General features: G+C 55.6%; 1 protein-coding gene across 2 annotated transcripts; it reads right to left on the bottom strand.

Moving 5' to 3' along the window:
• Positions 1 to 561: 561 nt before the first annotated feature.
• Positions 562 to 12109, bottom strand: LOC139276501 (TLC domain-containing protein 5-like). Of its 2 annotated transcripts, none has more exons than XR_011595938.1 (3): positions 8481 to 8565; positions 6317 to 6455; positions 562 to 2155 (listed from the first exon to the last, which is right to left on the bottom strand). XR_011595938.1 is itself a non-coding variant. In XM_070894611.1 (3 exons), exons 2-3 carry the CDS (start codon positions 8674 to 8676, stop codon positions 5709 to 5711), a joined length of 738 nt encoding a protein of 245 aa, XP_070750712.1. In that variant the 5' UTR covers positions 8677 to 8680; positions 11988 to 12109; the 3' UTR covers positions 5323 to 5708. The 2 variants fall into 2 exon arrangements, 1 of the variants encoding a protein (XP_070750712.1); XM_070894611.1 differs by lacking the exons at positions 562 to 2155; positions 6317 to 6455 and adding exons at positions 5323 to 6250; positions 11988 to 12109 and having other exon boundaries at positions 8481 to 8680.
• Positions 12110 to 27563: the final 15454 nt, after the last annotated feature.

Below are 27563 nucleotides of genomic sequence, written 5' to 3'. Positions count from 1 at the left end.
TTGAGGCCCCAGCACCGATCCCTGTGGCACCCCACTAGTCACTGACCCATTTATTCCAACTCTATTTTCTGTTAGTTAGCTAATTCTCTATCCGTGCTAATATATTACCCCCAACCCCGTGAGCTCTTATCGTGTGCAGTAACCTTTTATGTGGCACCTTATCAAATGACTTCTGGAAATCCAAATACACCACATCTACTGGTTCCCCTTTATCCACCCTGCTCGTTACATCCTCAAAGAACTCCAGCAAATTTGTCAAACATGATTTCCCTTTCATTAACCTTGTCAAGCCCCTTAAGAATTGTATATATTTCAATTAGATCACCTTTCATTATTTTAAACTCTAGGGAATATAGGCCTAGTCTACTCAATCTCTCCTCATAGGGCAATCCCTTCATCCCAGGAACCAATCTAGTTAACCTTTGTTCAAAGTTTTCCCCATTATTAATTCCCTGGTCTCTTCCTCGAAGGGACCAACGTTTATTTTAGCTACTCGCTTCCTTTTTATATACCTGTAGAATCTCTTACTGTCTGCAGGTACAGCAAAAAATTAGGAAAGCAAATGGTATATTAGCTTTTATTACCAAGGGATTAGAGTAAAGAAGTCTTACTACAATTATACAGGGCACTGGTGAGGGCACACCTGGTGTACAGTCCTGCGATTGACATACTTGTCTTACAGGGAGTGCAACGAAGGTTAATGCTGAGAAAATGTTTCCCTTGGCTGGGGAATCTGGAACAGAGGGTCACAGTCTCAGAATAAGGGGTCAGTCATTTAGGACTGAGATTCACTCAAAGGGTTGCGAGTCTTTGGAATTCTCTACCCGAGAGCTGTGGATGCTCAGTCGTCGAGTCATCATCATTATAGTCAGTCCCTCAGAATCGAGGAAGACTTGCTTCCACTCCTAAAGTGAGTCCTTTGGTGGCTGAACAGTCCAACACGAGAGCCACAGACCCTGTCACTGGTGGTACAGACATTCGTCGGGGGAAGGGGTGGGACTGATTTGACGCATGCTCCTTCCGCTGCCTGCGCCTGACCTCTTCACGCTCGCAGCGTTGAGATTCGAAGAGCTCAACGGCCTCCCGGATGCACTTTCTCCACCTAGAGCGGTCTTCGGACAGGGTCTCCCAGGTGTCTGTGGTGATGTCGCACTTCACTAGGGAGGCTTTGAAGGTGTCCTTGTAACGTTTCCGCTGCCCACCTTTAACTCGTTTGCCATGAAGGAACTCCACATGGAGCAATTGCTAAGGGAGTCTCGTATCTGACATGCGAACTAAGTGGCCTGCCCAGCGAAGCTGATCGAGTGTGGTTAGTGCTTCAAACCTGGGGATGTTAGCCTGGGCAAGGACACTGATGTTGGTGCGTCTGTCCTCCCAGGGGATTCGCAAGATCTTGCGCGACATCGTTGGTGATATATCTCCAGCGACTTCATGTGTCTTCTGTACATGGTCCATGCCTCTGATCCATAGAGGAGGACGGGTATTACTACAGCCCTGTAGACTATGAGCTTGGTGATAGGTTTGGGGGCCTGGTCTTCGAACACTTTTTTCCTCAGGCGGCCGAAGGCCACACTGGTGCACTGGAGGCGATGTTGATTCTCCGCATCAATGTCTGCCTTTGTTGACAAGAGGCTCCCGAGGTATGGGAAGTGGTCCACGTGGTCGAGGGCCGCGCCGTGAATCTTGATGATTGGAGGGCAGTGCTGTGCGGCAAGGACAGGCTGGTGGAGGACCTTTGTCTTACGGATGTTAAGCGTAAGGCCCATGCTTTCATATGTCTCGGTGAATACATCGATGATTTCCTGGAGTTCAGCCTCAGAAAGTGCACAGACGCAGGCGTCGTCCGCATACTGCAGCTAATGCCAGAGGTTGGGGTGATCTTGGACCTGGCCTGGAGGCGGCGTAGGTTAAACAGCTTCCCACTGATTCTGTAGTGTAGTTCCACTCCAGCGGGGAGCTTGTTGACAGTGAGGTGGAGCAGTTGTTGAGTATATTCAAGATAGAAGTCGATACATTTTTGGGAAGTAAGGAATTTGGGGATAGTGCAGGAAGGTGGAAGATGTGAGGTAGAAGATCAACCATGATCTTGTTGAATGGCAGAGCAGGCTCGAAGGGCCAAATGTCCTCCTCCAGCTCCTATTTCTTATGTTATGTTCTTACGTAAAGGAAATCAAAAAACATTGGATAAGTTACGACGGAAGTTACTTGATGCAAAGATTAAGACTCACGGTGTTAAAGATAAAGTAACTGCACAGATAGAGCGATGGCTGAAGGATGGATGGAAGACTAGAAGTAAATGCATGCTTCTGCGATTGACAAGACTGGCGCTGAGCCCTTGGGTCAGTGTTGGCATCTCTGTTGTTTGGCAATGATTTGAGCATGGGCATTGAAGGAACAATATCAAAAGTTGCTGCTAACACCACATTTGGAGGGAACGGCACACAGTGATCGGATCACAGATTACGGCTAGGGAGCAAGGTTTGATGCAAATACATTTCTCTATGGGGGAAAAAGAGAGATCAGAATGAAATCCAATATGGTAAAACTTCTCAATAGAGTGCAAGAAAAGATGGACGGAGGGGGGCAGATACACAGACCCTGCAAAGTAGCACTGGAGGGTGAACAAACCCATAAAAGAGGAAAAAGGAATTGTGGGTTTTATATACAGGGCACAGAATACAAAGGCAATTGTGTGATGATGAATCTGTCCCAGACCCTGTGTAGGTCAAAGTTGTAGTACTCGATTTGGGAACTCGATTAAAGAAAGGATGCGATAGCCACGGAACAGACTCGAGGGGATGAATGGGTTCCTCCTGTTCCTGTGTAACAGGCTCGAGGGGCTGAATGGGCCTCCTCCTGGTCCTGTGTAACAGGCTCGAGGGGCTGAATGGGCCTCCTCCTGTTCCTGTGTAACAGGCTCGAGGGGCTGAATGGGCCTCCTTCTGTTCCTGTGTAACAGGCTCGAGGGGCTAAATAGGCCTCCTCCTGTTCCTGTGTAACAGGCTCGAGGGGCTAAGTAGGCCTCCTCCTGTCCTGTGTAACAGGCTCGAGGGGCTGAATGGGCCTCCTCCTGTTCCTGTGTAACAGGCTCGAGGGGCTGAATGGGCCTCCTCCTGTTCCTGTGTAACAGGCTCGAGGGGCTGAATGGGCCTCCTCCTGTTCCTGTGTAACAGGCTCGAGGGGCTGAATGGGCCTCCTCCTGTATGTATCAGATGCAGCAAGATTCACTAGAATGTTGTCAGAGATGGTAAGCTTTGTTTAGGGTGAGAGGGTTATGAGGAGATCTAACAGAAGCGCTTAAAAGTGATGACAGGGTTTGCAAGGGTAAATAGTGAAAGATTATTTCCACCACTGGGTGAATCAGTAACAAGTGAACAGAAAGTTAGGATTAATGCCATAAGTTTAAACTCTTGTCTCTGAAAAGTGGGCTGGTGCCTAGTGAGGTCCTCGCAATGGGTGACCCCTCCCCACCCTGACCCCCCCCTCGACCCCACCACCTCACCATTCATTGTATCGAACCAGTTCCTCTAGTTTGCGAGTCAGACTCGCTACCTGTCCACATGTTACAGAAAGAGCCCAGAGCACGATCTGTTAGATGTGAAAAGCAGTGGAAGAAATGGGTTGTTGGTTCCCTCGCCATGGAAGAGGAAAAGTGTAAGAGGAACGGCAGCAACATCTTTACCATGCAATGGGTCGTTAGAGGATGGAGCTTCACTACAGCTGGTAACTGCGGCTGAATCACTTGTGACATTCAAGGCAGAATCAGATAAACGCTTGAATAAAAACATTAATGAGAAAGGGGACAGAGCAGGGAAATGGCATTTGCTGAAATGGTGGAATCAGTGTCAGCTCCGGTGCGATGGCCCCTGGTCACATCGACCGACAAGTCCTCAAACTGAACTGAAACAGGAATTATACACAACACACGGGCCATTCGGCCCAACCAGTCCGTGTCGGCCTTTACTCTGCACACGAGCAAATAGTCCCATCACATTTACCCGCCCTGTTCCTACAACCCTCCAGCCCCGTTTCCTTCCATCCAGTCCAACCTCAAGTTGGATAGACTTTATTTATGCTGCAACTATACAGGGTATTGGTGAGGCCGCACCTGGAGTACTGCATGCAGTTTTGGTCACCTTACTTAAGGAAGGATATACTAGCTTTGGAGGGGGTACAGATACGATACACTGGGCTGATTCCGGAGATGAGGGGGTTACCTTATGATGATAGATTGAGTAGACTGGGTCTTTACTCGTTGGAGTTCAGAAGGATGAGGGGTGATCTTATAGAAACATTTAAAATAATGAAAAGGGATAGACAAGATAGAGGCAGAGAGGTTGTTTCCACTGGTCGGGGAGACTAGAACTAGGGGGCACAGCCTCAAAATATGGGGGAGCCAATTTAAAACCGAGTTGAGAAGGAATTTCTTCTCCCAGAGGGTTGTGAATCTGTGGAATTCTCTGCCCGAGGAAGCAGTTGAGGCTAGCTCATTGAATGTATTCAAGTCACAGATAGATAGATTTTTAACCAATAAGGAAATTAAGAGTTACGGGGAGCGGGCGCGTAAGTGGAGCTGATCTTGTTGAATGGCGGAACAGGCTCGAGGGGCTAGATGGCCTAATCCTGTTCCTAATTCTTATGTTCTTATGTTCTTATGAGAACATTAAATATGGAATTAGCCCCTCCTTCCAACAGACCAGTCGCAAACTGCACCATCAGTGACTCTCAAGTTACTCAGTTTCCTGACGGAGGCGAGTAGATACAGGAAAGTGTAACAAAGGAGAGAGTTTGCGATTCCCGCCCCCTCCTACAGCCAATGATAATCCAGGAAATCCGAAGTATGCCTACCCGATGGCTCAGTAAGGTCACTCAGCCAGTGGTCGAGCCACACTGACCACGGAGATCCAGCTTCCACCCTTGACCTGTGCTGAGTTAAGAGAAATCAGTCAGGGTTCCTGCTCCCGATCACTGTCCAGTGACCCCTGCTTACACTCACTGACTAGATTTGCACATGAAAAATGGTGCTTGACCGAGATCACTATAACCGTGGAACTGCATCCCAGGATAAATCAGCCCCTTCAGGAGAGAGAGAGGGAGAGATAAACTGAGGGGAAAGAGAATTCCAGTTCGTCAGTAAATATCCAACCAGACACAAAAGCAAAATACAGCGGATGCTAGAAATCTGAAATAAAAACAGAAAATGCTGGAAATACTCAGCAGGTCAGGCAGCATCTGTGGAGAAAGAAACAGAGTTAACTTTTCAGGTCTGTGACTGACGAACGGTTATCGACCTAAAAGTTAACTCGGTTTCTCTCTCCACAGATGCTGCCTGACCTGCTGAGTATTTCCAGCATTTTCAATATTCAACTAAAGTTGCTGTGTACCACACCTAACATCACCAGGGCACGAGATAGACATTATACATGATGCAGAGACACGGTCTGTGTGATTCAGACACCACTGAGAATATTGGAGACACCAGAGTCCAGGAGAGGTTTCAAGCCCAGTGACTGAGAGAAGCTGCCGGAACTTGTGCTTTACTGAGAGACCAGTCCCCACTGATGAGGGCACTCCAGGATCGTGATTTGAAAAATTGGTTTGAAAACAGAGCCATTGCAGAAGAAAACAGAAGGGGGGACGAGATGATGCAGCTCGAGTAATGTCACTGTGCCTGGCTGCCTCTCAGCACTGCCCTTGCCTGCCGCCAGCTAGCAAGCTTTCTTTGTGTGTCCATTGGTCTCTGGGTGTAACGTGCACCTGCTCCGCTCGCTCCATGCCTTGTATTTGTGACTACTCTTCCTCCAGGCAAACCTGGCAATGCTCACCATGAACACCCAGGACACCACATACATGGCGACTCCTCCCAGCTTCACAATAGGGAGGGGCACAGGGGAAGATAGCTCACAGTACAGCAGCCTGCCCCCAACCCCGATCCGCACACTGCAAAACAGCAACACAAACAGCAGGTCGACGGCATCTCCCAGCAGGGTGTGGTAACACCCAGATTCTCGAAGGAACCAGCGGGTCTGGAGGAACGGATTGGTCACCTCGCTGCCGAAGATGACTGCATTGACCTCGGTAGCCGAGCGTTCCAAAACTAGCACCATGACGATGCCCAGGATACTGAGGCTGTGGTGACACAGCATCACCAGACCCTCTGTTTGGAAATAGATACACCAGCACATATCAAATATAAAATAACCCAGTGACAGGCACAGCACCTGGGTCTGGATCTCAGTGTTCGGAGAGCCTGAAAAATATAAACACAAATTGCATTTAACCCTTGCAGCTTTAAAACCAATAGATTTTCACTCACCAAATCCCTCTCTAGCTCTGAACCGATATTTCCAACAGTCACAGTGACATCACATCACAGTTACTTAATGTTCTTGGCCTTAAACCACTTGGAGTTATAATTAGGATACAAAAATCAAAATACTGCGGATGCTGGAAATCTGAAATAAAAACAGAAAATGCTTGAAACAGTCATCAGGTCAGGCAGCACCTGTGGAGAGAGAAACAGAGTTAACGTTTCAAATCGATGACCTATCATCGGAATTGTTTGGAGAGCCTGAAAATTACAAGCACGAGTTGCATGTAACCCTCTGAGAACCGGTGTAGCTTTGTAACCAATATTATTAGACCACACGAGCCCAGCACTGATGTGCAATGGAGCATCAATGAGCTGCGTAGCGAAGGAAATGGAGATCCCAATTACAGCGGCTGTGTGACGGCCAGAAGCTGTCCCTACAGGGACGCAGCCAGGAATCCGCGGCCACATGGAGACGCTTGAACCAAAGCCAGATTAATCCCCTTGGGTGGAGGGAAATAGAGGGAGAGTCGCCTCTTACTGCTCACGTAACTCTGACCTCTCACTGCTCGCGTAACTCTGACCTCTCACTGCTCGCGTACACCTTGACCTCTCACGTACACCCTGACCTTTCACCTCACATTGCTCACGTACATTCTGACCTCTCACCTCACACTGCTCCCGTACACCCTGACCTCTCACTGCTCGCATACACTCTGACCTCTCGCCTCACACTAGTCCCGTATACCCTGACCTCTCACTGCTCGCGTACACTCTGACCTCTCACCTCACACTGCTCGCGTACACCCTGACCTCACACTGCTCGCGTACACTCTGACCTCTCACCTCATACTGCTCCCGTACACCCTGACCTCACACTGCTCGCATACACTCTGACCTCTCACCTCACACTGCTCCCATACACCCTGACCTCTCACCAGTCCTGTACACCCTGACCTCTCACTGCTCCCATACACCCTGACCTATCACCTCACACTAGTCCTGTATACCCTGACCTCTTACTGCTCGCGTACACCTTGACCTCTCACGTACACCCTGACCTCTTACTGCTCGCGTACACCTTGACCTCTCACGTACACCCTGACCTTTCACCTCACAATGCTCGCGTACACTCTCACCTCACACTGCTCCCATACACCTTGACCTCTTACCTCACACTAGTCCCGTACACCTTGACCTCTCACTGCTCGCGTACACTCTGACCTCTCACCTCACACTGCCCCGTAAACCCTGACCTCTCACCTCACACTGTTCGCGTACACTCTGACCTCTCACCTCACACTGCTCGCGTACACCCTGACCTCTCACCTCACACTGCCCCGTACATCTGGCCTGGTCACCAAAGGACTGACTGACCTCTGATCTTTAGCCAGTCTCTCCTCCAAAAGTGATAACCAAAAGGGAGGAACGGGCGCATGTCCCCGAAAGAGAGTAAATCACATCCTCAAATAAATAAATGCGCAGGTCCCAACCAAGAATGTCTTGTGATAAACATGAGCACTGGAGAGGCGATATGAATGATGAACTGCTTTTTATCCCATCGCACTGGTATCAGGGCCTGATATACTTGCTTCCTGGGCAAGATCGGAATCCGTGCTGGCTAGTGATATTACACATACCAAGTATGCCTTCTGCTCTGGAGACTGACCGAGCTATTCATCACAGTGCGAAGTCTAACACTTCAAACAAAAATGAATCCTTTTGTGCAGTTAGGTGAACGGCAGCAGACAGAAAGAAATGGATTACCCACGACTCAATTGTAACCTTAATTTGTGACTGAAAGACTTATTGCAATGTAATCCACTGGGTCAGTCCTCAGTAATGGAAGGGCAGAACGTGTCATTACTTGGTTACTGAGTGTTTTACCTGTAACGTAACCTTCACTTGCCAGGGTCAGCACGTACAAATAACCAAGTGAGGTGCTGAGCACGGGTCTGGAGACAGAGTGAAACAGTCTGGTAGTGATTGCAATCCTGGCTTCAGGAGTCTCACAAATGCAACAAAAATAGTGCAGTAAGCCCAACACCAACCCGAGTCTCTGGAGAACGGCCAGTCTGACAGAGTCCCAGAAACACTCGACTGCTGACGGCATCCACCTTGTTGATTTATGAATGAATCTTTTCCTAACCCAGCTTATCCCAAAACCCACCTGGATGGCTAAAGGGCCAGGGCCCATCGATAAATCCAACGTATGCAGAGAGACAGACAATGAGGACACCATGTACGAGGGCTACCAGGCGACAATTCCACTCATAGCGGTGATGGCTGTAGAGCTGACAGAAGGCGATGTAAAGTGTGAGCCAGCACATCAAACTGCAGATCACCAGGAGCACAGAAGTAGCCATCTCACTAGAAAGGATAAAAGCAGGAGAACACGTGTACGCAGGTATGATCAGAGCAGGATTGTGAAGTAAGAGACATGTTCACAAGTCGCATACATTGAACCAATAAACACATCAGCAAAGATCACCCAGAGCAACCAGCAGCCAATTACAGGGCAGCAATGACGTGATGCCAGGTCGGGAGTCGGGTTCCCACTCGGCTAAGGTCGACAGGGCAGAGAAATATCAGAAACTGCCCGTCTCACCAGCTACAAACCATCCATAAAGTCAGTTCCACTACAACAGGCTGCTGATGAGATTGATCCAAACCCGATCAGATCAGGATTCAAAATGCAGGACAGAGATCCCTGCTCCAGTAACAGTCCAACCAAGGTCTCCCTTGGCTCCCTGTCTCCCCATACTGTGGTGAATGTATTACCAGGCAATTCCGACACAGCCACTTTATCTTTATCACCCGAACCCCTCGATTAGATTCCAGTCTGTAACTCACTCCCGGGTATCTGTTATTCTATATATAAACCCCCCGATTAGATTCCAGCCTGTAACTCACTCCCGGGTATCTGTTATTCTGTATATAAACCCCCCGAACCCCTCGATTAGATTCCAGCCTGTAACTCACTCCCGGGTATCTGTTATTCTATAAATAAACCCCCCAAACCCCTCGATTAGATTCCAGTCTGTAACTCACTCCCAGGTATCTGTTATTCTATATATAAACCCCCCGAACCCCTCGATTAGATTCCAGCCTGTAATTCACTCCCGGGTATCTGTTATTCTATATATAAACCCCCCGAACCCCTCGATTAGATTCCAGCCTGTAATTCACTCCCAGGTATCTGTTATTCTATATATAAACCCCTCGAATAGATTCCAGCCTGTAACTCACTCCCAGGTATCTGTTATTCTATATATAAACCCCCCGAACCCCTCGATTAGATTCCAGTCTGTAACTCACTCCCGGGTATCTGTTATTCTATAAATAAACCCACCAAACCCCTCGATTAGATTCCAGTCTGTAACTCACTCCCGGGTATCTGTTATTCTATAAATAAACCCACCAAACCCCTCGATTAGATTCCAGCCTGTAACTCACTCCTGGGTATCTGTTATTCTATATATAAACCTCCCCGAACCCCTCGATTAGATTCCAGTCTGTAACTCACTCCCGGGTATCTGTTATTCTATATATAAACCACCACCCACCCCCCCCCCCCACCGAACCCCTCGATTGGATTCCAGCCTGCAATTTACTTCCGGTTATGTTATACCACATTTTAAAATGTATTCCCAGGATGTAGGCATCGCTGGCCAGGCCAGCATTTATTGCCCGTTCTGAGTTGCCCTGAGAAGGTGGTGAACCGCTGCAGTCCGTGTGGTGAAGGGAGGAAGAGCCAGGATTTTGACCAAGGGAGATAGGATCATTAGGACCAGGGTGAGGTCATTCAGCCCCTCGAGCCTGTTTCCCCCATTCAATTAGATCATGGCTGATCTACACCAATTACCTGCATTTTCTCCATATCCCTCAATACCTTTTCCTAACAAATATCTATCGATCTCAGTCTTGAAAGCTCCAATTGTCCCGCATCATCCACAGCCTTTGGGAGGGGAGAGTTCCAGATTTCTACTATCCTTTGTGGAAAACGTGCTTGCTGATTTCACTCCCAAATGGCTTAGCCTTAAGATTATTGTTATTAAATCCAGTCTGGCCTGTTGCTTTGTTAGTTCTAAAACATATTGTTTGAGAAAACTGCCCTGGATGCACTCAAGAAATTCAATGCCTTTACTCCTTGAGCTGTTCTGCATCTCCCATCGATGGAAAAATTAAAATCTTCCATTAGAACTGCTTTGATCTCCGTATTTCTGCAGCACTGCTTTCTGGAAGTCTGTAGACAACTCCTGCCAGTTGAAAGGCTATGAGCTAATTGAAACCCTCAATTAGCTCATAGCCTTTCATTACGTCTGTGTAACTCCCACTTCTTTATTATTGTCAATACATTATCTGCACACGACAGATTCTATACAGCCTGCAGTGCACGTGTCCTGTGATCCAATAAAAGAAGAGGTGACATTGAGCCTAGTGGCCAGCTCCAGGTTGGTGTGAATCAGGCAGGCCCTGAGGTTAATCCTGTTTATCTGCTACACTCAGTAATTTAGTGATCACTGTCACTGCAGCTGAGATTAGAAGCTACTCTAACTCACAGCCTTTACTGGGCCAGTCCTGCTCATCAGCGGCAACACATTGACCAAAGCTGGAATGGGATTTTACCCTGTCTCTGTCGCTCTTCCTCTCTTAGTCCTGGCCCCTTGGGCTGATGAGTAAAGTGGGTGATTACATCGAATATACAGGCCATTTGGCCCAACTGTTTATACTCCACACCAGCCTCCTCTCATTCCCTCTGCCTCATCTCAGCCATTCAGCATCTCCCTCTCTTCCCTTTTCCCTCATGTATCTCTCATTTCCCTTTGAAAACATTGAAAGGTTTTGCCACAACCTCTCCCTGTGGTGGCGAGTTCCACAAACTAACCACTCTGAGCAAAGGCATTTCTCCTCATTCCTCGACTGGATTTATTAGTAACTGTCGGATTTATGGCCCCAATTGTGGATTCTCCCACAAGTGGAATACTCTCCACATCTACTCTGCCCAACCCATTCATCACTTCCCCCCATCAGAGGGCCCGGCCCGCGACCCCCTGACCTGCACCCCAGTCTAACCCCCGCACCCTCTGACCCCGCACCCCTGGACCCCCAGCTTAACCCCGCACCTCTAGACCCCCAGCCTAACCCCTGCACCCTCTGACCCCCAGCTTAACCCCTGCACCCTCTGACCCTGCACCCCTGGACCCCCAGCCTAACCCCCGCACCTCTAGACCCCCAGCTTAACCCCTGCACCCTCTGACCCTGCACCCCTGGACCCCCAGCCTAACCCCTGGACCCCCAGCCTAACCCACACACCCTCTGACCCCCAGCTTAACCCCTGCACCCTCTGACCCTGCACCCCTGGACCCCCAGCCTAACCCCTGGACCCCCAGCCTAACCCCTGGACCCCCAGTCTAACCCCCGCACCCCTGGACCCCCAGCTTAACCCCTGCACCCTCTGACCCCGCACCCCTGGACCCCCAGCTTAACCCCTGCACCCTCTGACCCCCAGCTTAACCCCCGCACCCTCTGACCCCGCACCCCTGGACCCCCAGCTTAACCCCTGCACCCTCTGACCCCCAGTCTAACCCCCGCACCCCCTGACTCCCGGCCCCTCTGTCGACGCGGTGCGGGCGGGCGGGCGGGAGGCCGGCTGTGAATGTCGGCACCACCTTACCTCAGCAAACCTCCCCCGGCGCCGGGCACAGTGCGGCCGCGGGTGGGGACAGACGCGGCCCAGGCACACCAGCGGCGGCCCCCGAAATCACGGCGGCCCGGACAAGGAAAGGCTGGGCCCCGTCTCCATGGAAACTGCCGGGAATGATTGTCAGCCCCGCCCACTCTGACAGGAGCCCCGCCCACCGGGCCCGGCCCACTCTGACAGGTGCCCCCGCCCACCGGGCCCGGGCCCCGCCCACTCTGACAGGAGCCCCGCCCACTCTGACAGGAGCCCCGCCCATCGTGCCCGGGCCCCGCCCACCATGCCATCACCATACGCAGCCCCTCGGAATGGAGGAAGACTTGTTTCCAGTCCTGCAGTGAGTCCTGAGGTGGCTGAACAGTCCAACACGGGAGCCACAGACCCACACACAGGGGGACAGACAGTGGTTGAGGGGAGGGGTGGGGTGGGGAGGGGGAGGGGGAGGGGGAGGGGGAGGGGGAGGGGGTGGGGTGGGGGAGGGAGGGGAAGGGGAGGGAGGGGAAGGGGAGGGAGGGGAAGGGGAAGGGGAGGGAGGGGGAGGGGAAGGGGGGGAGGGGAAGGGGAGGGAGGGGAAGGGGAAGGGGAGGGAGGGGGAGGGGAAGGGGGGGAGGGGAAGGGGAGGGGGGGGGAGGGGAAGGGGGGAGGGGAGGGGGAGGAAGGGGAAGGGGAAGGGGAGGGGGGAGGGGGGGAGGGGGAGGGGGAGGGGGGGGAGGGGGGGGAAGGGGGGGGAGGGGGGGGAAGGGGGGGGGGAAGGGGGGGGAAGGGGGGGGGAAGGGGGGGGAAGGGGAGGGGGGGGGAAGGGGAGGGGGGGGGAAGGAAGGGGAGGGGGAGGGGGGGGGAAGGGGAGGGGGAGGGGGGGAAGGGGAGGGGGAGGGGGGGGAAGGGGAGGGGGAGGGGGGGAAGGGGAGGGGGAGGGGGGGGAAGGGGAGGGGGAGGGGGGGGGGAAGGGGAGGGGGGGAAGGGGAGGGGGAGGGGAGGGGGAGGGGGGGGGAAGGGGAGGGGGAGGGGGAGGGGAGGGGAGGGGGAGGGGGGGGGAAGGGGAGGGGGGGGGAAGGAAGGGGAGGGGGAGGGGGGGGAAGGGGAGGGGGAGGGGGGGAAGGGGAGGGGGAGGGGGGGGAAGGGGAGGGGGAGGGGGGGGGGAAGGGGAAGGGGAGGGGGAGGGGAGGGGGAGGGGAAGGGAGGGGGAGGGGAAGGGAGGGGGAGGGGAAGGGAGGGGAAGGGAGGGGAAGGGGAAGGGAGGGGAAGGGGAAGGGAGGGGAGGGGTGGGACAGACAATGGTTGAGGGAAGGGGAGGGTGGGACAGACAGTGGTTGAGGGAAGGGGAGGGTGGGACAGACAGTGGTTGAGGGAAGGGAGGGTGGGACAGACAGTGGTTGAGGGAAGGGGAGGGTGGGACAGACAGTGGTTGAGGGAAGGGGAGGGTGGGACAGACAGTGGTTGAGGGAAGGGGAGGGTGGGACAGACAGTGGTTGAGGGAAGGGGAGGGTGGGACAGACAGTGGTTGAGGGAAGGGGAGGGTGGGACAGACAGTGGTTGAGGGGAAGGGGAGGGTGGGACAGACAGTGGTTGAGGGAAGGGGAGGGTGGGACAGACAGTGGTTGAGGGAAGGGGAGGGTGGGACAGACAGTGGTTGAGGGAAGGGAAGGGGAGGGTGGGACAGACAGTGGTTGAGGGGAGGGGAGGGGAGCGGAGCGGAGGGTGGGACAGACAGTGGTTGAGGGAAGGGGAGGGTGGGACAGACAGTGGTTGAGGGAAGGGGGAGGGTGGGACAGACAGTGGTTGAGGGAAGGGGAGGGTGGGACAGACAGTGGTTGAGGGGAGGGGAGGGGAGGGGAGGGGAGGGTGGGACAGACAGTGGTTGAGGGAAGGGGAGGGTGGGACAGACAGTGGTTGAGGGGAGGGGAGGGGAGGGTGGGACAGACAGTGGTTGAGGGAAGGGGAGGGTGGGACAGACAGTGGTTGAGGGAAGGGGAGGGTGGGACAGATAGTGGTTGAGGGGAGGGGAGGGGAGCGGAGCGGAGGGTGGGACAGACAGTGGTTGAGGGAAGGGGAGGGTGGGACAGACAGTGGTTGAGGGAAGGGGAGGGTGGGACAGACAGTGGTTGAGGGAAGGGGAGGGTGGGACAGACAGTGGTTGAGGGAAGGGGAGGGGAGCGGAGGGTGGGACAGACAGTGGTTGAGGGAAGGGGAGGGTGGGACAGACAGTGGTTGAGGGGAGGGGAGGGGAGCGGAGGGTGGATAGACAGTGGTTGAGGGAAGGGGAGGGTGGGACAGACAGTGGTTGAGGGAAGGGGAGGGTGGGACCGACAGTGGTTGAGGGGAGGGGAGGGGGAGGGTGGGACAGACAGTGGTTGAGGGAAGTGGAGGGTGGGACAGACAGTGGTTGAGGGAAGGGGAGGGTGGGACAGACAGTGGTTGAGGGGAGGGGAGGGGAGCGGAGCGGAGGGTGGGACAGACAGTGGTTGAGGGAAGGGGAGGGTGGGACAGACAGTGGTTGAGGGAAGGGGAGGGTGGGACAGACAGTGGTTGAGGGGGAGCGGAGGGTGGGACAGACAGTGGTTGAGGGAAGGGGAGGGTGGGACAGACAGTGGTTGAGGGAGGGGAGGGGAGCGGAGGGTGGGACAGACAGTGGTTGAGGGAAGGGGAGGGTGGGACAGACAGTGGTTGAGGGGAGGGGAGGGGAGCGGAGGGTGGGACAGACAGTGGTTGAGGGAAGGGGGAGGGTGGGACAGACAGTGGTTGAGGGAAGGGGAGGGTGGGACAGACCGTGGTTGAGGGGAGGGGAGGGGAGCGGAGGCTGGGACAGACAGTGGTTGAGGGAAGGGGAGGGTGGGACAGACAGTGGTTGAGGGAAGGGGACGGTGGGACAGACAGTGGTTGAGGGGAGGGGAGGGGAGCGGAGCGGAGGGTGGGACAGACAGTGGTTTAGGGAAGGGGAGGGTGGGACAGACAGTGGTTGAGGGAAGGGGAGGGTGGGACAGACAGTGGTTGAGGGAAGGGGAGGGTGGGACAGACAGTGGTTGAGGGGAGGGGAGGGGAGCGGAGCGGAGGGTGGGACAGACAGTGGTTGAGGGAAGGGGAGGGTGGGACAGACAGTGGTTGAGGGAAGGGGAGGGTGGGACAGACAGTGGTTGAGGGGAGGGGAGCGGAGGGTGGGACAGACAGTGGTTGAGGGAAGGGGAGGGTGGGACAGACAGTGGTTGAGGGGAGGGGAGGGGAGCGAGGGTGGGACAGACAGTGGTTGAGGGAAGGGGAGGGTGGGACAGACAGTGGTTGAGGGGAGGGGAGCGGAGCGGAGGGTGGGACAGACAGTGGTTGAGGGAAGGGGAGGCTGGGACAGACAGTGGTTGAGGGAAGGGGAGGGTGGGACAGACAGTGGTTGAGGGGAGGGGAGGGGAGGGTGGGACAGACAGTGGTTGAGGGAAGGGGAGGGTGGGACAGACAGTGGTTGAGGGGAGGGGAGGGGAGCGGAGCGGAGGGTGGGACAGACAGTGGTTGAGGGAAGGGGAGGGTGGGACAGACAGTGGTTGAGGGAAGGGGAGGGTGGGACAGACAGTGGTTGAGGGGAGGGGAGGGGAGCGGAGGGTGGGATTGACAGTGGTTGAGGGAAGGGGAGGGTGGGACAGACAGTGGTTGAGGGGAGGGGAGGGAGCGGAGGGTGGGACAGACAGTGGTTGAGGGAAGGGGAGGGTGGGACAGACAGTGGTTGAGGGAAGGGGAGGGTGGGACAGACCGTGGTTGAGGGGAGGGGAGGGGAGCGGAGGGTGGGACAGACAGTGGTTGAGGGAAGGGGAGGGTGGGACAGACAGTGGTTGAGGGGAGGGGAGGGGAGGGTGGGACAGAAAGTGGTTGAGGGAAGGGGAGGGTGGGACAGACAGTGGTTGAGGGAAGGGGAGGGTGGGACAGACAGTGGTTGAGGGGAAGGGGAGGGTGGGACAGACAGTGGTTGAGGGGAGGGGAGGGGAGCGGAGCGGAGGGTGGGACAGACAGTGGTTGAGGGAAGGGGAGGGTGGGACAGACAGTGGTTGAGGGAAGGGGAGGGTGGGACAGACAGTGGTTGAGGGGAGGGGAGGGGAGCGGAGGGTGGGACAGACAGTGGTTGAGGGAAGGGGAGGGTGGGACAGACAGTGGTTGAGGGGAGGGGAGCGGAGGGTGGGACAGACAGTGGTTGAGGGAAGGGGAGGGTGGGACAGACAGTGGTTGAGGGAAGGAAAGGGTGGGACAGACCGTGGTTGAGGGGAGGGGAGGGGAGCGGAGGGTGGGACAGACAGTGGTTGAGGGGAGGGGAGGGGAGGGGAGGGGAGCGGAGGGTGGGACAGACAGTGGTTGAAGGAAGGGGAGGGTGGGACAGACAGTGGTTGAGGGAAGGGGAGGGTGGGACAGACAGTGGTTGAGGGAAGGGGAGGGTGGGACAGACAGTGGTTGAGGGGAGGGGAGCGGAGGGTGGGACAGACAGTGGTTGAGGGGAGGGGAGGGGATGGTGGGACAGACAGTGGTTGAGGGGAGGGGAGGGGAGGGTGGGACAGACAGTGGTTGAGGGGAGGGGAGGGGAGGGGAGCGGAGGGTGGGACAGACAGTGGTTGAGGGAAGGGGAGGGTGGGACAGACAGTGGTTGAGGGGAGGGGAGGGGAGGGGAGGGTGGGACAGACAGTGGTTGAGGGGAGGGGAGGGTGGGACAGACAGTGGTTGAGGGGAGGGTGGGACAGACAGTGGTTGAGGGGAGGGGAGGGTGGGACAGACAGTGGTTGAGGGAAGGGGAGGGTGGGACAGACAGTGGTTGAGGGAAGGGGAGCGTGGGACAGACAGTGGTTGAGGGAAGGGGAGGGTGGGACAGACAGTGGTTGAGGGAAAGGGGTGGGTGGGTGGGACAGACAGTGGTTGAGGGAAGGGGTGGGTGGGTGGGACAGACAGTGGTTGAGGGGAGGGGAGGGGAGGGTGGGATAGACAGTGGTTGAGGGGAGGGGAGGGGAGGGTGGGATAGACAGTGGTTGAGGGGAGGGGAGGGGAGGGGCGGGTGGGTCAGACAGTGGTTGAGGGGAGGGGAGGGGAGGGGCAGGTGGGACAGACAGTGGTTGAGGGGAGGGGAGGGGAGGGGAGGGGATGGTGGGACAGACAGTGGTTGAGGGGAGGGGAGGGTGGGACAGACAGTGGTTGAGGGGAGGGGAGGGTGGGACAGACAGTGGTTGAGGGGAGGGGAGGGTGGGACAGACAGTGGTTGAGGGGAGGGGAGGGTGGGACAGACAGTGGTTGAGGGAAGGGGAGGGTGGGACAGACAGTGGTTGAGGGAAGGGGAGGGGAAGGAAGAGGAGAGGAGAGGAGGGGAGGGAAGGGGAGGGGAGGGGAGGGGAGGGGAGGGGAGGGAAGAGGAGGGGAGGGGAGGGAAGAGGAGGTGAGGGGAGGGAAGAGGAGGGGAGGGGAGGGAAGAGGAGGGGAGGGGAGGGAAGAGGAGGGGAGGGGAGGGGAGGGAAGAGGAGGGGAGGGGAGGGGAGGGAAGAGGAGGGGAGGGGAGGGAAGAGGAGGGGAGGGGAGGAGGGGAGGGGAGCGGAGGGGAGGGTGGGACAGACAGTGGTTGAGGGGAGCGGAGGGTGGGACAGACAGTGGTTGAGGGAAGGGGAGGGTGGGACAGACAGTGGTTGAGGGGAGGGGAGGGAAGGGGAGGGGAGCGGAGGGTGGGACAGACAGTGGTTGAGGGAAGGGGAGGGTGGGACAGACAGTGGTTGAGGGGAGGGGAGGGGAGGGGAGCGGAGGGGAGGGTGGGACAGACAGTGGTTGAGGGAAGGGGAGGGGAGGGTGGGACAGACAGTGGTTGAGGGAAGGGGAGGGGAGGGGAGGGTGGGACAGACAGTGGTTGAGGGAAGGGGAGGGTGGGACAGACAGTGGTTGAGGGAAGGGGAGGGTGGGACAGACAGTGGTTGAGGGAAGGGGAGGGTGGGACAGACAGTGGTTGAGGGAAGGGGTGGGTGGGTGGGACAGACAGTGGTTGAGGGGAGAGGAGGGTGGGACAGACAGTGGTTGAGGGGAGGGGAGGGTGGGACAGACAGTGGTTGAGGGGAGGGGAGGGGAGGGTGGGATAGACAGTGGTTGAGGGGAGGGGAGGGGCGGGTGGGACAGACAGTGGTTGAGGGGAGGGGAGGGTGGGACAGACAGTGGTTGAGGGGAGGGGAGGGTGGGACAGACAGTGGTTGAGGGGAGGGGAGGGTGGGACAGACAGTGGTTGAGGGGAGGGAAGAGGAGGGGAGGGGAGGGGAGGGAAGAGGAGGGGAGGGAAGAGGAGGGGAGGGAAGAGGAGGGGAGGGAAGGGAAGGGAAGGGGAGGGGAGGGGAGGGGAGGGAAGAGGAGGGGAGGAGTGGGAAGGGGAGGGGAGGGGAGGGGAGGGGAGGGAAGGGGAGGGGAGCGGAGGAGGGGAGGGGAGCGGAGGGGAGGGTGGGACAGACAGTGGTTGAGGGGAGCGGAGGGTGGGACAGACAGTGGTTGAGGGGAGCGGAGGGTGGGACAGACAGTGGTTGAGGGAAGGGGAGGGTGGGACAGACAGTGGTTGAGGGGAGGGGAGGGGAGCGGAGGGTGGGACAGACAGTGGTTGAGGGAAGGGGAAGGTGGGACAGACAGTGGTTGAGGGAAGGGGAGGGTGGGACAGACAGTGGTTGAGGGGAGGGGAGCGGAGGGTGGGACAGACAGTGGTTGAGGGGAGGGGAGCGGAGGGTGGGACAGACAGTGGTTGAGGGAAGGGGAGGGTGGGACAGACAGTGGTTGAGGGGAGGGGAGGGGAGCGGAGGGTGGGACAGACAGTGGTTGAGGGAAGGGGAGGGTGGGACAGACAGTGGTTGAGGGGAGGGGAGGGGAGGGGAGCGGAGGGTGGGACAGACAGTGGTTGAGGGAAGGGGAGGGTGGGACAGACCGTGGTTGAGGGGAGGGGAGGGGAGCGGAGGGTGGGACAGACAGTGGTTGAGGGGAGGGGAGGGGAGGGGAGGGAAGTGGAGAGTGGGACAGACAGTGGTTGAGGGAAGGGGAGGGTGGGACAGACAGTGGTTGAGGGGAGGGGAGGGTGGGACAGACAGTGGTTGAGGGGAGGGGAGGGTGGGACAGACAGTGGTTGAGGGAAGGGGAGGGTGGGACAGACAGTGGTTGAGGGAAGGGGAGGGGAGGGGAGGGGAGGGGAGGGGAGGGTGGGACAGACAGTGGTTGAGGGAAGGGGAGGGTGGGACAGACAGTGGTTGAGGGAAGGGGTGGCTGGGACAGACAGTGGTTGAGGGGAGGGTGGGATAGACAGTGGTTGAGGGGAGGGGAGGGGAGGGTGGGATAGACAGTGGTTGAGGGGAGGGGAGGGGCGGGTGGGACAGACAGTGGTTGAGGGGAGGGGAGGGTGGGACAGACAGTGGTTGAGGGGAGGGGAGGGTGGGACAGACAGTGGTTGAGGGAAGGGGTGGGTGGGACAGACAGTGGTTGAGGGGAGGGGAGGGTGGGATAGACAGTGGTTGAGGGGAGGGGAGGGGAGGGTGGGATAGACAGTGGTTGAGGGGAGGGGAGGGGCGGGTGGGACAGACAGTGGTTGAGGGGAGGGGCGGGTGGGACAGACAGTGGTTGAGGGGAGGGGAGGGTGGGACAGACAGTGGTTGAGGGGAGGGGAGAGTGGGACAGACAGTGGTTGAGGGAAGGGGAGGGTGGGACAGACAGTGTTTGAGGGAAGGGGAGGGTGGGACAGACAGTGGTTGAGGGAAGGGGAGGGTGGGACAGACAGTGGTTGAGGGGAGGGGAGGGAGGGGAGGGTGGGACAGACAGTGGTTGAGGGGAGGCGAGGCGAGGGGAGGGTGGGACAGACAGTGGGTGAGGGGAGGCGAGGCGAGGGGAGGGTGGGACAGACAGTGGTTGAGGGGAGGGGAGGGGAGGTGAGGGTGGGACAGACAGTGGTTGAGGGGAGGGGAGGTGAGGTGAGGGTGGGACAGACAGTGGTTGAGGGGAGGGGAGGGTGGGACAGACAGTGGTTGAGGGGAGGGGAGGGGAGGGTGGGACAGACAGTGGTTGAGGGGAGGGGAGGGGAGGGGAGGGGAGGGGAGGGTGGGACAGACAGTGGTTGAGGGGAGGGGAGGGTGGGACAGACAGTGGTTGAGGGAAGGGGAGGGTGGGACAGACAGTGGTTGAGGGGAGGGGAGGGTGGGATAGACAGTGGTTGAGGGGAGGGGAGGGTGGGATAGACAGTGGTTGAGGGAAGGGGAGGGTGGGACAGACAGTGTTTGAGGGGAGGGGAGGGTGGGATAGACAGTGGTTGAGGGGAGGGGAGGGTGGGATAGACAGTGGTTGAGGGGAGGGGAGGGGCGGGTGGGACAGACAGTGGTTGAGGGGAGGGGCGGGTGGGACAGACAGTGGTTGAGGGGAGGGTGGGACAGACAGTGGTTGAGGGGAGGGGAGGGTGGGACAGACAGTGGTTGAGGGGAGGGGAGGGTGGGACAGACAGTGGTTGAGGGAAGGGGAGGGTGGGACAGACAGTGGTTGAGGGAAGGGGAGGGTGGGACAGACAGTGGTTGAGGGGAGGGGAGGGTGGGATAGACAGTGGTTGAGGGGAGGGGAGGGTGGGATAGACAGTGGTTGAGGGGAGGGGAGGGGAGGGTGGGATAGACAGTGGTTGAGGGGAGGGGAGGGGCGGGTGGGACAGACAGTGGTTGAGGGGAGGGGAGGGTGGGACAGACAGTGGTTGAGGGAAGGGGAGGGGAGGGAAGAGGAGGGGAGGGGAGGGGAGGGAAGAGGAGGGGAGGGGAGGGGAAGGAAGGGGAGGGGAGGGAAGAGGAGGGGAGGGGAGGGAAGAGGAGGGGAGGGGAGGGAAGAGGAGGGGAGGGGAGGGAAGAGGAGGGGAGGGGAGGGAAGAGGAGGGGAGGGGAGGGAAGAGGAGGGGAGGAGTGGGAAGGGGAGGGGAGGGAAGGGGAGGGGAGCGGAGGAGGGGAGGGGAGCGGAGGGGAGGGTGGGACAGACAGTGGTTGAGGGGAGCGGAGGGTGGGACAGACAGTGGTTGAGGGAAGGGGAGGGTGGGACAGACAGTGGTTGAGGGAAGGGGAGGGTGGGACAGACAGTGGTTGAGGGGAGGGGAGGGGAGCGGAGGGTGGGACAGACAGTGGTTGAGGGAAGGGGAGGGTGGGACAGACAGTGGTTGAGGGAAGGGGAGGGTGGGACAGACAGTGGTTGAGGGGAGGGGAGGGGAGCGGAGGGTGGGACAGACAGTGGTTGAGGGGAGGGGAGGGGAGCGGAGGGTGGGACAGACAGTGGTTGAGGGAAGGGGAGGGTGGGACAGACAGTGGTTGAGGGGAGGGGAGGGGAGGGGAGGGGAGGGGAGGGGAGGGGAGCGGAGGGTGGGACAGACAGTGGTTGAGGGAAGGGGAGGGTGGGACAGACCGTGGTTGAGGGGAGGGGAGGGGAGCGGAGGGTGGGACAGACAGTGGTTGAGGGAAGGGGAGGGTGGGACAGACAGTGGTTGAGGGGAGGGGAGGGGAGGGGAGGGGAGCGGAGGGTGGGACAGACAGTGGTTGAGGGAAGGGGAGGGTGGGACAGACAGTGGTTGAGGGAAGGGGAGGGTGGAACAGAAAGTGGTTGAGGGGAGGGGAGGGGAGCGGAGGGTGGGACAGACAGTGGTTGAGGGAAGGGGAGGGTGGGACAGACAGTGGTTGAGGGGAGGGGAGGGTGGGACAGACAGTGGTTGAGGGAAGGGGAGGGTGGGACAGACAGTGGTTGAGGGGAGGGGAGGGTGGGACAGACAGTGGTTGAGGGAAGGGGAGGGGAGGGTGGGACAGACAGTGGTTGAGGGAAGGGGTGGCTGGGACAGACAGTGGTTGAGGGGAGGGGTGGGTGGGACAGACCGTGGTGGAGGGGAGGGTGGGATAGACAGTGGTTGAGGGGAGGGGAGGGGAGGGTGGGATAGACAGTGGTTGAGGGGAGGGGAGGGACGGGTGGGACAGACAGTGGTTGAGGGGAGGGGAGGGTGGGACAGACAGTGGTTGAGGGAAGGGGTGGGTGGGACAGACAGTGGTTGAGGGGAGGGGAGGGGAGGGTGGGATAGACAGTGGTTGAGGGGAGGGGAGGGGAGGGTGGGATAGACAGTGGTTGAGGGGAGGGGAGGGGCGGGTGGGACAGACAGTGGTTGAGGGGAGGGTGGGACAGACAGTGGTTGAGGGGAGGGGATGGTGGGACAGACAGTGGTTGAGGGGAGGGCAGGGTGGGACAGACAGTGGTTGAGGGAAGGGGAGGGTGGGACAGTGTTTGAGGGAAGGGGAGGGTGGGACAGACAGTGTTTGAGGGAAGGGGAGGGTGGGACAGACAGTGGTTGAGGGAAGGGGAGGGTGGGACAGACAGTGGTTGAGGGGAGGGGATGGTGGGACAGACAGTGGTTGAGGGGAGGGGAGGGTGGGACAGACAGTGGTTGAGGGGAGGGGAGGGGAGGGGAGGGTGGGACAGACAGTGGTTGAGGGGAGGGGAGGGGAGGGTGGGACAGACAGTGGTTGAGGGGAGGGGAGGCGAGGCGAAGGGAGGGTGGGACAGACAGTGGGTGAGGGGAGGCGAGGCGAGGAGAGGGTGGGACAGACAGTGGTTGAGGGGAGGGGAGGGGAGGTGAGGGTGGGACAGACAGTGGTTGAGGGGAGGGTGGGACAGACAGTGGTTGAGGGGAGGGGAGGGTGGGACAGACAGTGGTTGAGGGGAGGGGAGGGGAGGGGAGGGTGGGACAGACAGTGGTTGAGGGGAGGGGAGGAGGGGAGGGGAGGGGAGGGTGGGACAGACAGTGGTTGAGGGGAGGGGAGGGTGGGACAGACAGTGGTTGAGGGAAGGGGAGGGTGGGACAGACAGTGGTTGAGGGAAGGGGAGGGTGGGACAGACAGTGTTTGAGGGAAGGGGAGGGTGGGACAGACAGTGGTTGAGGGGAGGGGAGGGTGGGACAGACAGTGGTTGAGGGGAGGGGAGGGGCGGGTGGGACAGACAGTGGTTGAGGGAAGGGGAGGGTGGGACAGACAGTGGTTGAGGGGAGGGGAGGGGAGCGGAGCGGAGGGTGGGACAGACAGTGGTTGAGGGAAGGGGAGGGTGGGACAGACAGTGGTTGAGGGAAGGGGAGGGTGGGACAGACAGTGGTTGAGGGAAGGGGAGGGGAGCGGAGGGTGGGACAGACAGTGGTTGAGGGAAGGGGAGGGTGGGACAGACAGTGGTTGAGGGGAGGGGAAGGGAGGGGAGGGGAGCGGAGGGTGGGACAGACAGTGGTTGAGGGAAGGGGAGGGTGGGACAGGTTTGCCGCACGCTCCTTCCGCTTGGTTTCTGCATGCTCTCGCGACGAGACTCGAGGTGCTCAGCGCCCTCCCGGATGCTCTTCCTCCACTGAGGACGGTCTTTGGCCAGGGACTCCCAGGTGTCGGTGGGGATGTTGCACTTTATCAGGGAGGCTTTGAGGGTGTCCCTGTAACATTTCCTCTGCCCACCTTTGGCTCGCTTACCGTGAAGGTGCTTCGAGTCGAGCTCTTGCTTTGGGAGTGTGGTCAGTGCTTCAGTGCTGGGGATGTTAGCCTAAGCGAGAACGCTAATGTTGGTGCGCCTGTCCTCCCACTGCATTTGCAGGATCTTGCGGAGGCAGCGCAGGTATTTCTCCAGCGATTTCAGGCATTTGCTACATAATAGTCCACGTCTCTGACCATATCGGAGGGCAGGTATCACGACTGCCCTGTAGACCATGAGCTTTGTGCCAGATTTGAGGTCCTGGTCTTCAAACACTCTTTTCCTCAGGCGAATGATACCTGCTCTTGCTGCTAGTAGGCTCCCAAGGTATGGAAAATGGTCCACGTTGTCGAAGGCTGTGCCGTGGATTTTGATGACCGGTGGGCAGTGGTGTGTGATGGAGTCAGGTTGGTGTGTGCCAGGGCCCCGCCCACTGTGCCCAAGCCCTGCCCATTGTGCCCAGGCCCACTGCTCCGAGGAATGGCGGTGAGGGTCTTGAACCTCGGCAGTAGAGCAGAGGGAGACGGGGGGGGGGGGGTCTCGGTGCGGGGGGGGGGCGGTGAAGCAGAGCGCATGCGGTGCTGCCACTGACCGGAGCCAAGGCTGTGTGTTTATTGTGGCGATTTGGTAAAAAGTTTATTTCTTCAATGTACAAAGTTGAGCAGGAGTCCCGGGCATGGTCTCTCATATTCAGCAATTTACTCCCGCGCATCATTCCTAACATCCCAGTGGCAGAATAAATTAAATTAACTCTTGAAAGAATTGGAAAACAAACATTTAAAACCATTAACAATCATTGTTATTGTACAGGATTATTGCAGCAAGTTCTCAACCCTCCGCCCACACACAAGCACAGAGGAAGGAGTGGGTAACACCCAGCCCAGGGCAGGCTCCTTCACACCAAATCACTCCTCCCACATTCTTTCACTCTTCTCTGAAGTATTGACGTTCACGCTGCGAGGATGCCAGCGATCCTGTGTTAAGGCACCGTGTGGTAAGAAACATCTCTGACCCATCCAGCCCATTTCCGTTAGTTTAAAAAACAATCTGCTCCCTGTCAGTTTCTATTTTGTGACGTGGAACTGCTGGCATTGCCCTCAATGAACTGGCAGGAAGTACACCTTTAACTGGCAGAAACAATTCCTTCATTATTGCTGCTCTATGCAGTGCAGCCATTTTATGGATAACGAGGGACAGGCTGTTGGAGCTCCGAGGTCTGGTATCGGAGTGTCGGTTCAGAGGTTGATGATCCAGGAGCCTGCGTAGAGAAATAGCAGGAGTAGGTCGTATGGCCCCTCGAGCCTGCTCTGCCATTCAATATCATGGCTGATCTGATCTTGACTTCAACTCCACTCTCTTGCCTGTTTCCCATAACACTCGACTCCCCCATCGTTCAAGAATCTGTCCATTTCAGCCTTAAATATATTCAATGATTCAGCTTCCACAGCTGTCTGGGATAGAGAATTCCAAAGATTCACAACCCTGAACGAAGAAATTCCTTCTCATCTCCATTTTAAATGGGCGAACTCTTATTCGGAAACTATGCCCCCTCGTTCTAGATTCCCCCACAAGGGGAAAATTCCTCAACATCTACCTTGTCAAGCCCCCTCAGAATTTTATGTTTCAATAAGATCACCTCTCATTCTTCTAAACTCCAATGAGTACAGGCCCAACCTGCTCAACCTTTCCTCATAAGACAACCCCTTCATTCCAGGAATCAACCTAGAGAACCTTCTCTGAACTGCCTCCAATGCAAGTATATACCTCCTTAAATAAGGAGACCAAAATCCAGGTGTGGTCTCACCAACGCCCTGTACAGTTGTAGCAAGACTTCACTGCTTTTATACTCCATTGGTAATAAAGGCCAACATTCCTTTTGCCTTCCTGATTACTTGCTGTACCTGCATACTCACTGTTTGTGTTTCCAGTACGAGGACCCCCAGGTCCCTCTGTACTGCAGCATTCTGTAGACTCTCTTCATTTAAATATTTTGCTTTTCTATTTGTCCTACCAAAGTCGATAACCTCACATTTTCCCGCAATATCTGCCAAATTTTTGCCCACTCACTGAGCCTGTCTATATCCCTTTGCAGACTCTATCCTCCTCAGAACTTGCTTTCCCACCTATCATTGAACTGTCAGCAAATTTGGCTACAATACACTTGATCCCTTCATCGAAGTCATTAATATAGTTGAGGCCCCAGCACGGATCTCTGTGGCACCCCACTTGTTACAGTTTGCCAACCTGAAAATGACTTATTTATCCCGACTGTTTTTTGTTAGTTAGCCAATCCATGCTAATATATTACCCCCAACACCATTAGCTTTTATCTTGTGTAGTAACCTTTTATGTGGCACCTAATCGAATGCCTTTTGGAAATTCAAATACACTACATCAACTGGTTTCCCCTTATCCACCCTGCTTGTTATATCCTCAAAGAACTCTAATAAAATTATCAAACATGATTTCCCTTTCATTAAACCATGTTGACTCTGCTGGATTGTATTATGATTTTCTAAATGTCCGGCTACTACTTCCTTAATAATGTACTCCAGCATTTTCCCAATGGCAGATATTAGGCTAACCGGTCTATAGTTTCCTGCTTTCTAGCTCCCTCCTTTCTTGAATAGGGGCGTTACATTTGGGGTTTTTCAATCCGCTGGAACCTATCCAGAATCCAGGGAATTTTGGTAGATTACAACCAATGCATCCACTGTTTCTACAGCCATTTGTTTTAAGACCCTAGGATGCAGGCCATCGGGTCCAGGGGTCTTGTCTGCCCTTTTTCTCCAGTGATGATAATAGTTTTAATTTCCTCCCTCCCTTTTGCCCCCTGATTTTCTACTATTATTGGGATCTACTATTATTATTAGTGTCTTCTACCATGAAGACAGATACAAAATATTTATTCAAAATCTCTACCATTTTCTTTATTCCCCATTATTAATTCCCCGGTCTCATCCTCTAAGGAACCAACATTTACTTCAGCCACTCTTTTCCTTTTTATATACCTTTATAAGCTCTTACTGTCTGTTTTTATATTTCTTGATAGTTTACTCTCAGAAATGTATTTTCTCTTTTTTTTTAGTCATCCTTTGCTGCTTTCTAAAATGTTCCGAATTTTCTGGCCTACCACTAATCTTCGCAACATTGTCTACCTTTTCTTTCAATTTGATGCCATCCTTAACTTCCTTAGTTAGCCACGGATGGTTCATCCTTCTCGTAGACTCTTTTTCAATGGAATATATCTTTGTTGAGAATGATTAAATATCTCCTTAAATGTCTGCCACTGCTTATCTACCGTCTGACCTTTTGATCTATTTTCCCAGTCCACTTTAGCCAACTGTCTTTGTGCCTTTGTAATTGCCTGTATTTAGGTTTAGGACACTAGTTTCAGACCCAAGTTTCTCACCCTCAAACTGAATGTGAAATTCTAACATGTTATGATCACTCTTCCCTAGAGGATCTTTTACTATGAGACCATTAATTAATTCCGTATAATTACACATTACCAGCTTTAAAATAGCCTGTTCCCTGGTTGGTTCCACAACGTATTGTTCTAAGAAACTGTCCCGCATACATTCTCATGAGCTTGTCCTCAAGGCTACCTTTTCCAATTTGATTTGTCCAATCTATATGAAGATTTAAAGTCGCCCACGATTATTGCAGTACCTTTTTTACACGCCCCTCCATCAAACTGTTCACAGGATATTGTCCTGCCTGTTGGTGTGACGCACCTGTACTATAGGGTCTGATGTCTGCATAATGTTATTCCCAAATCAAGTTAATCTATTTACAATCATCTTATCTTCAACTACAAAACATAGAAATAGCATAATAAAGTGGTTATTGGCTGTACATAAGTGTCATTCAGTTCTTAATCTCTTTCGGGAAGGCAAGAATTAAATAGCTACTCAACTTTCAGTAAAATTACAAATTAAATTTAACATTGATAAATGTAAAATGTTGCACATTGTGCAGAGTGCATAAAGAATATGATACTCTACGCATTGCTTTTATCATGTGGACAATAGCAATTGATAAACTGACAATGTTGGGATATGCTTCCAGCAGGAATGTTGGGCGATTTTTAGAACA

The sequence above is a fragment of the Pristiophorus japonicus genome, chromosome 11 (assembly GCF_044704955.1).
Source record: "Pristiophorus japonicus isolate sPriJap1 chromosome 11, sPriJap1.hap1, whole genome shotgun sequence".
NCBI classification, from domain to species: Eukaryota; Metazoa; Chordata; class Chondrichthyes; family Pristiophoridae; genus Pristiophorus; species Pristiophorus japonicus.
The sequence above is the reverse complement of the archived record's forward strand: the minus strand, read 5'-3'. Positions and strand labels throughout refer to the sequence as shown.

What these genes read in the sequence shown, in the direction of transcription:
- LOC139276501 (XM_070894611.1), bottom strand. Translation starts at nt 8,676, where the DNA reads ATGGCTACTTCTGTGCTCCTGGTGATCTGCAGTTTGATGTGCTGGCTC. An exon ending in CTGGCCCTTTAGCCATCCAG is followed by an intron (nt 6,251 to 8,480) that starts GTGGGTTTTGGG and finishes TATATTTTTCAG; the next exon opens with GCTCTCCGAACACTGAGATC.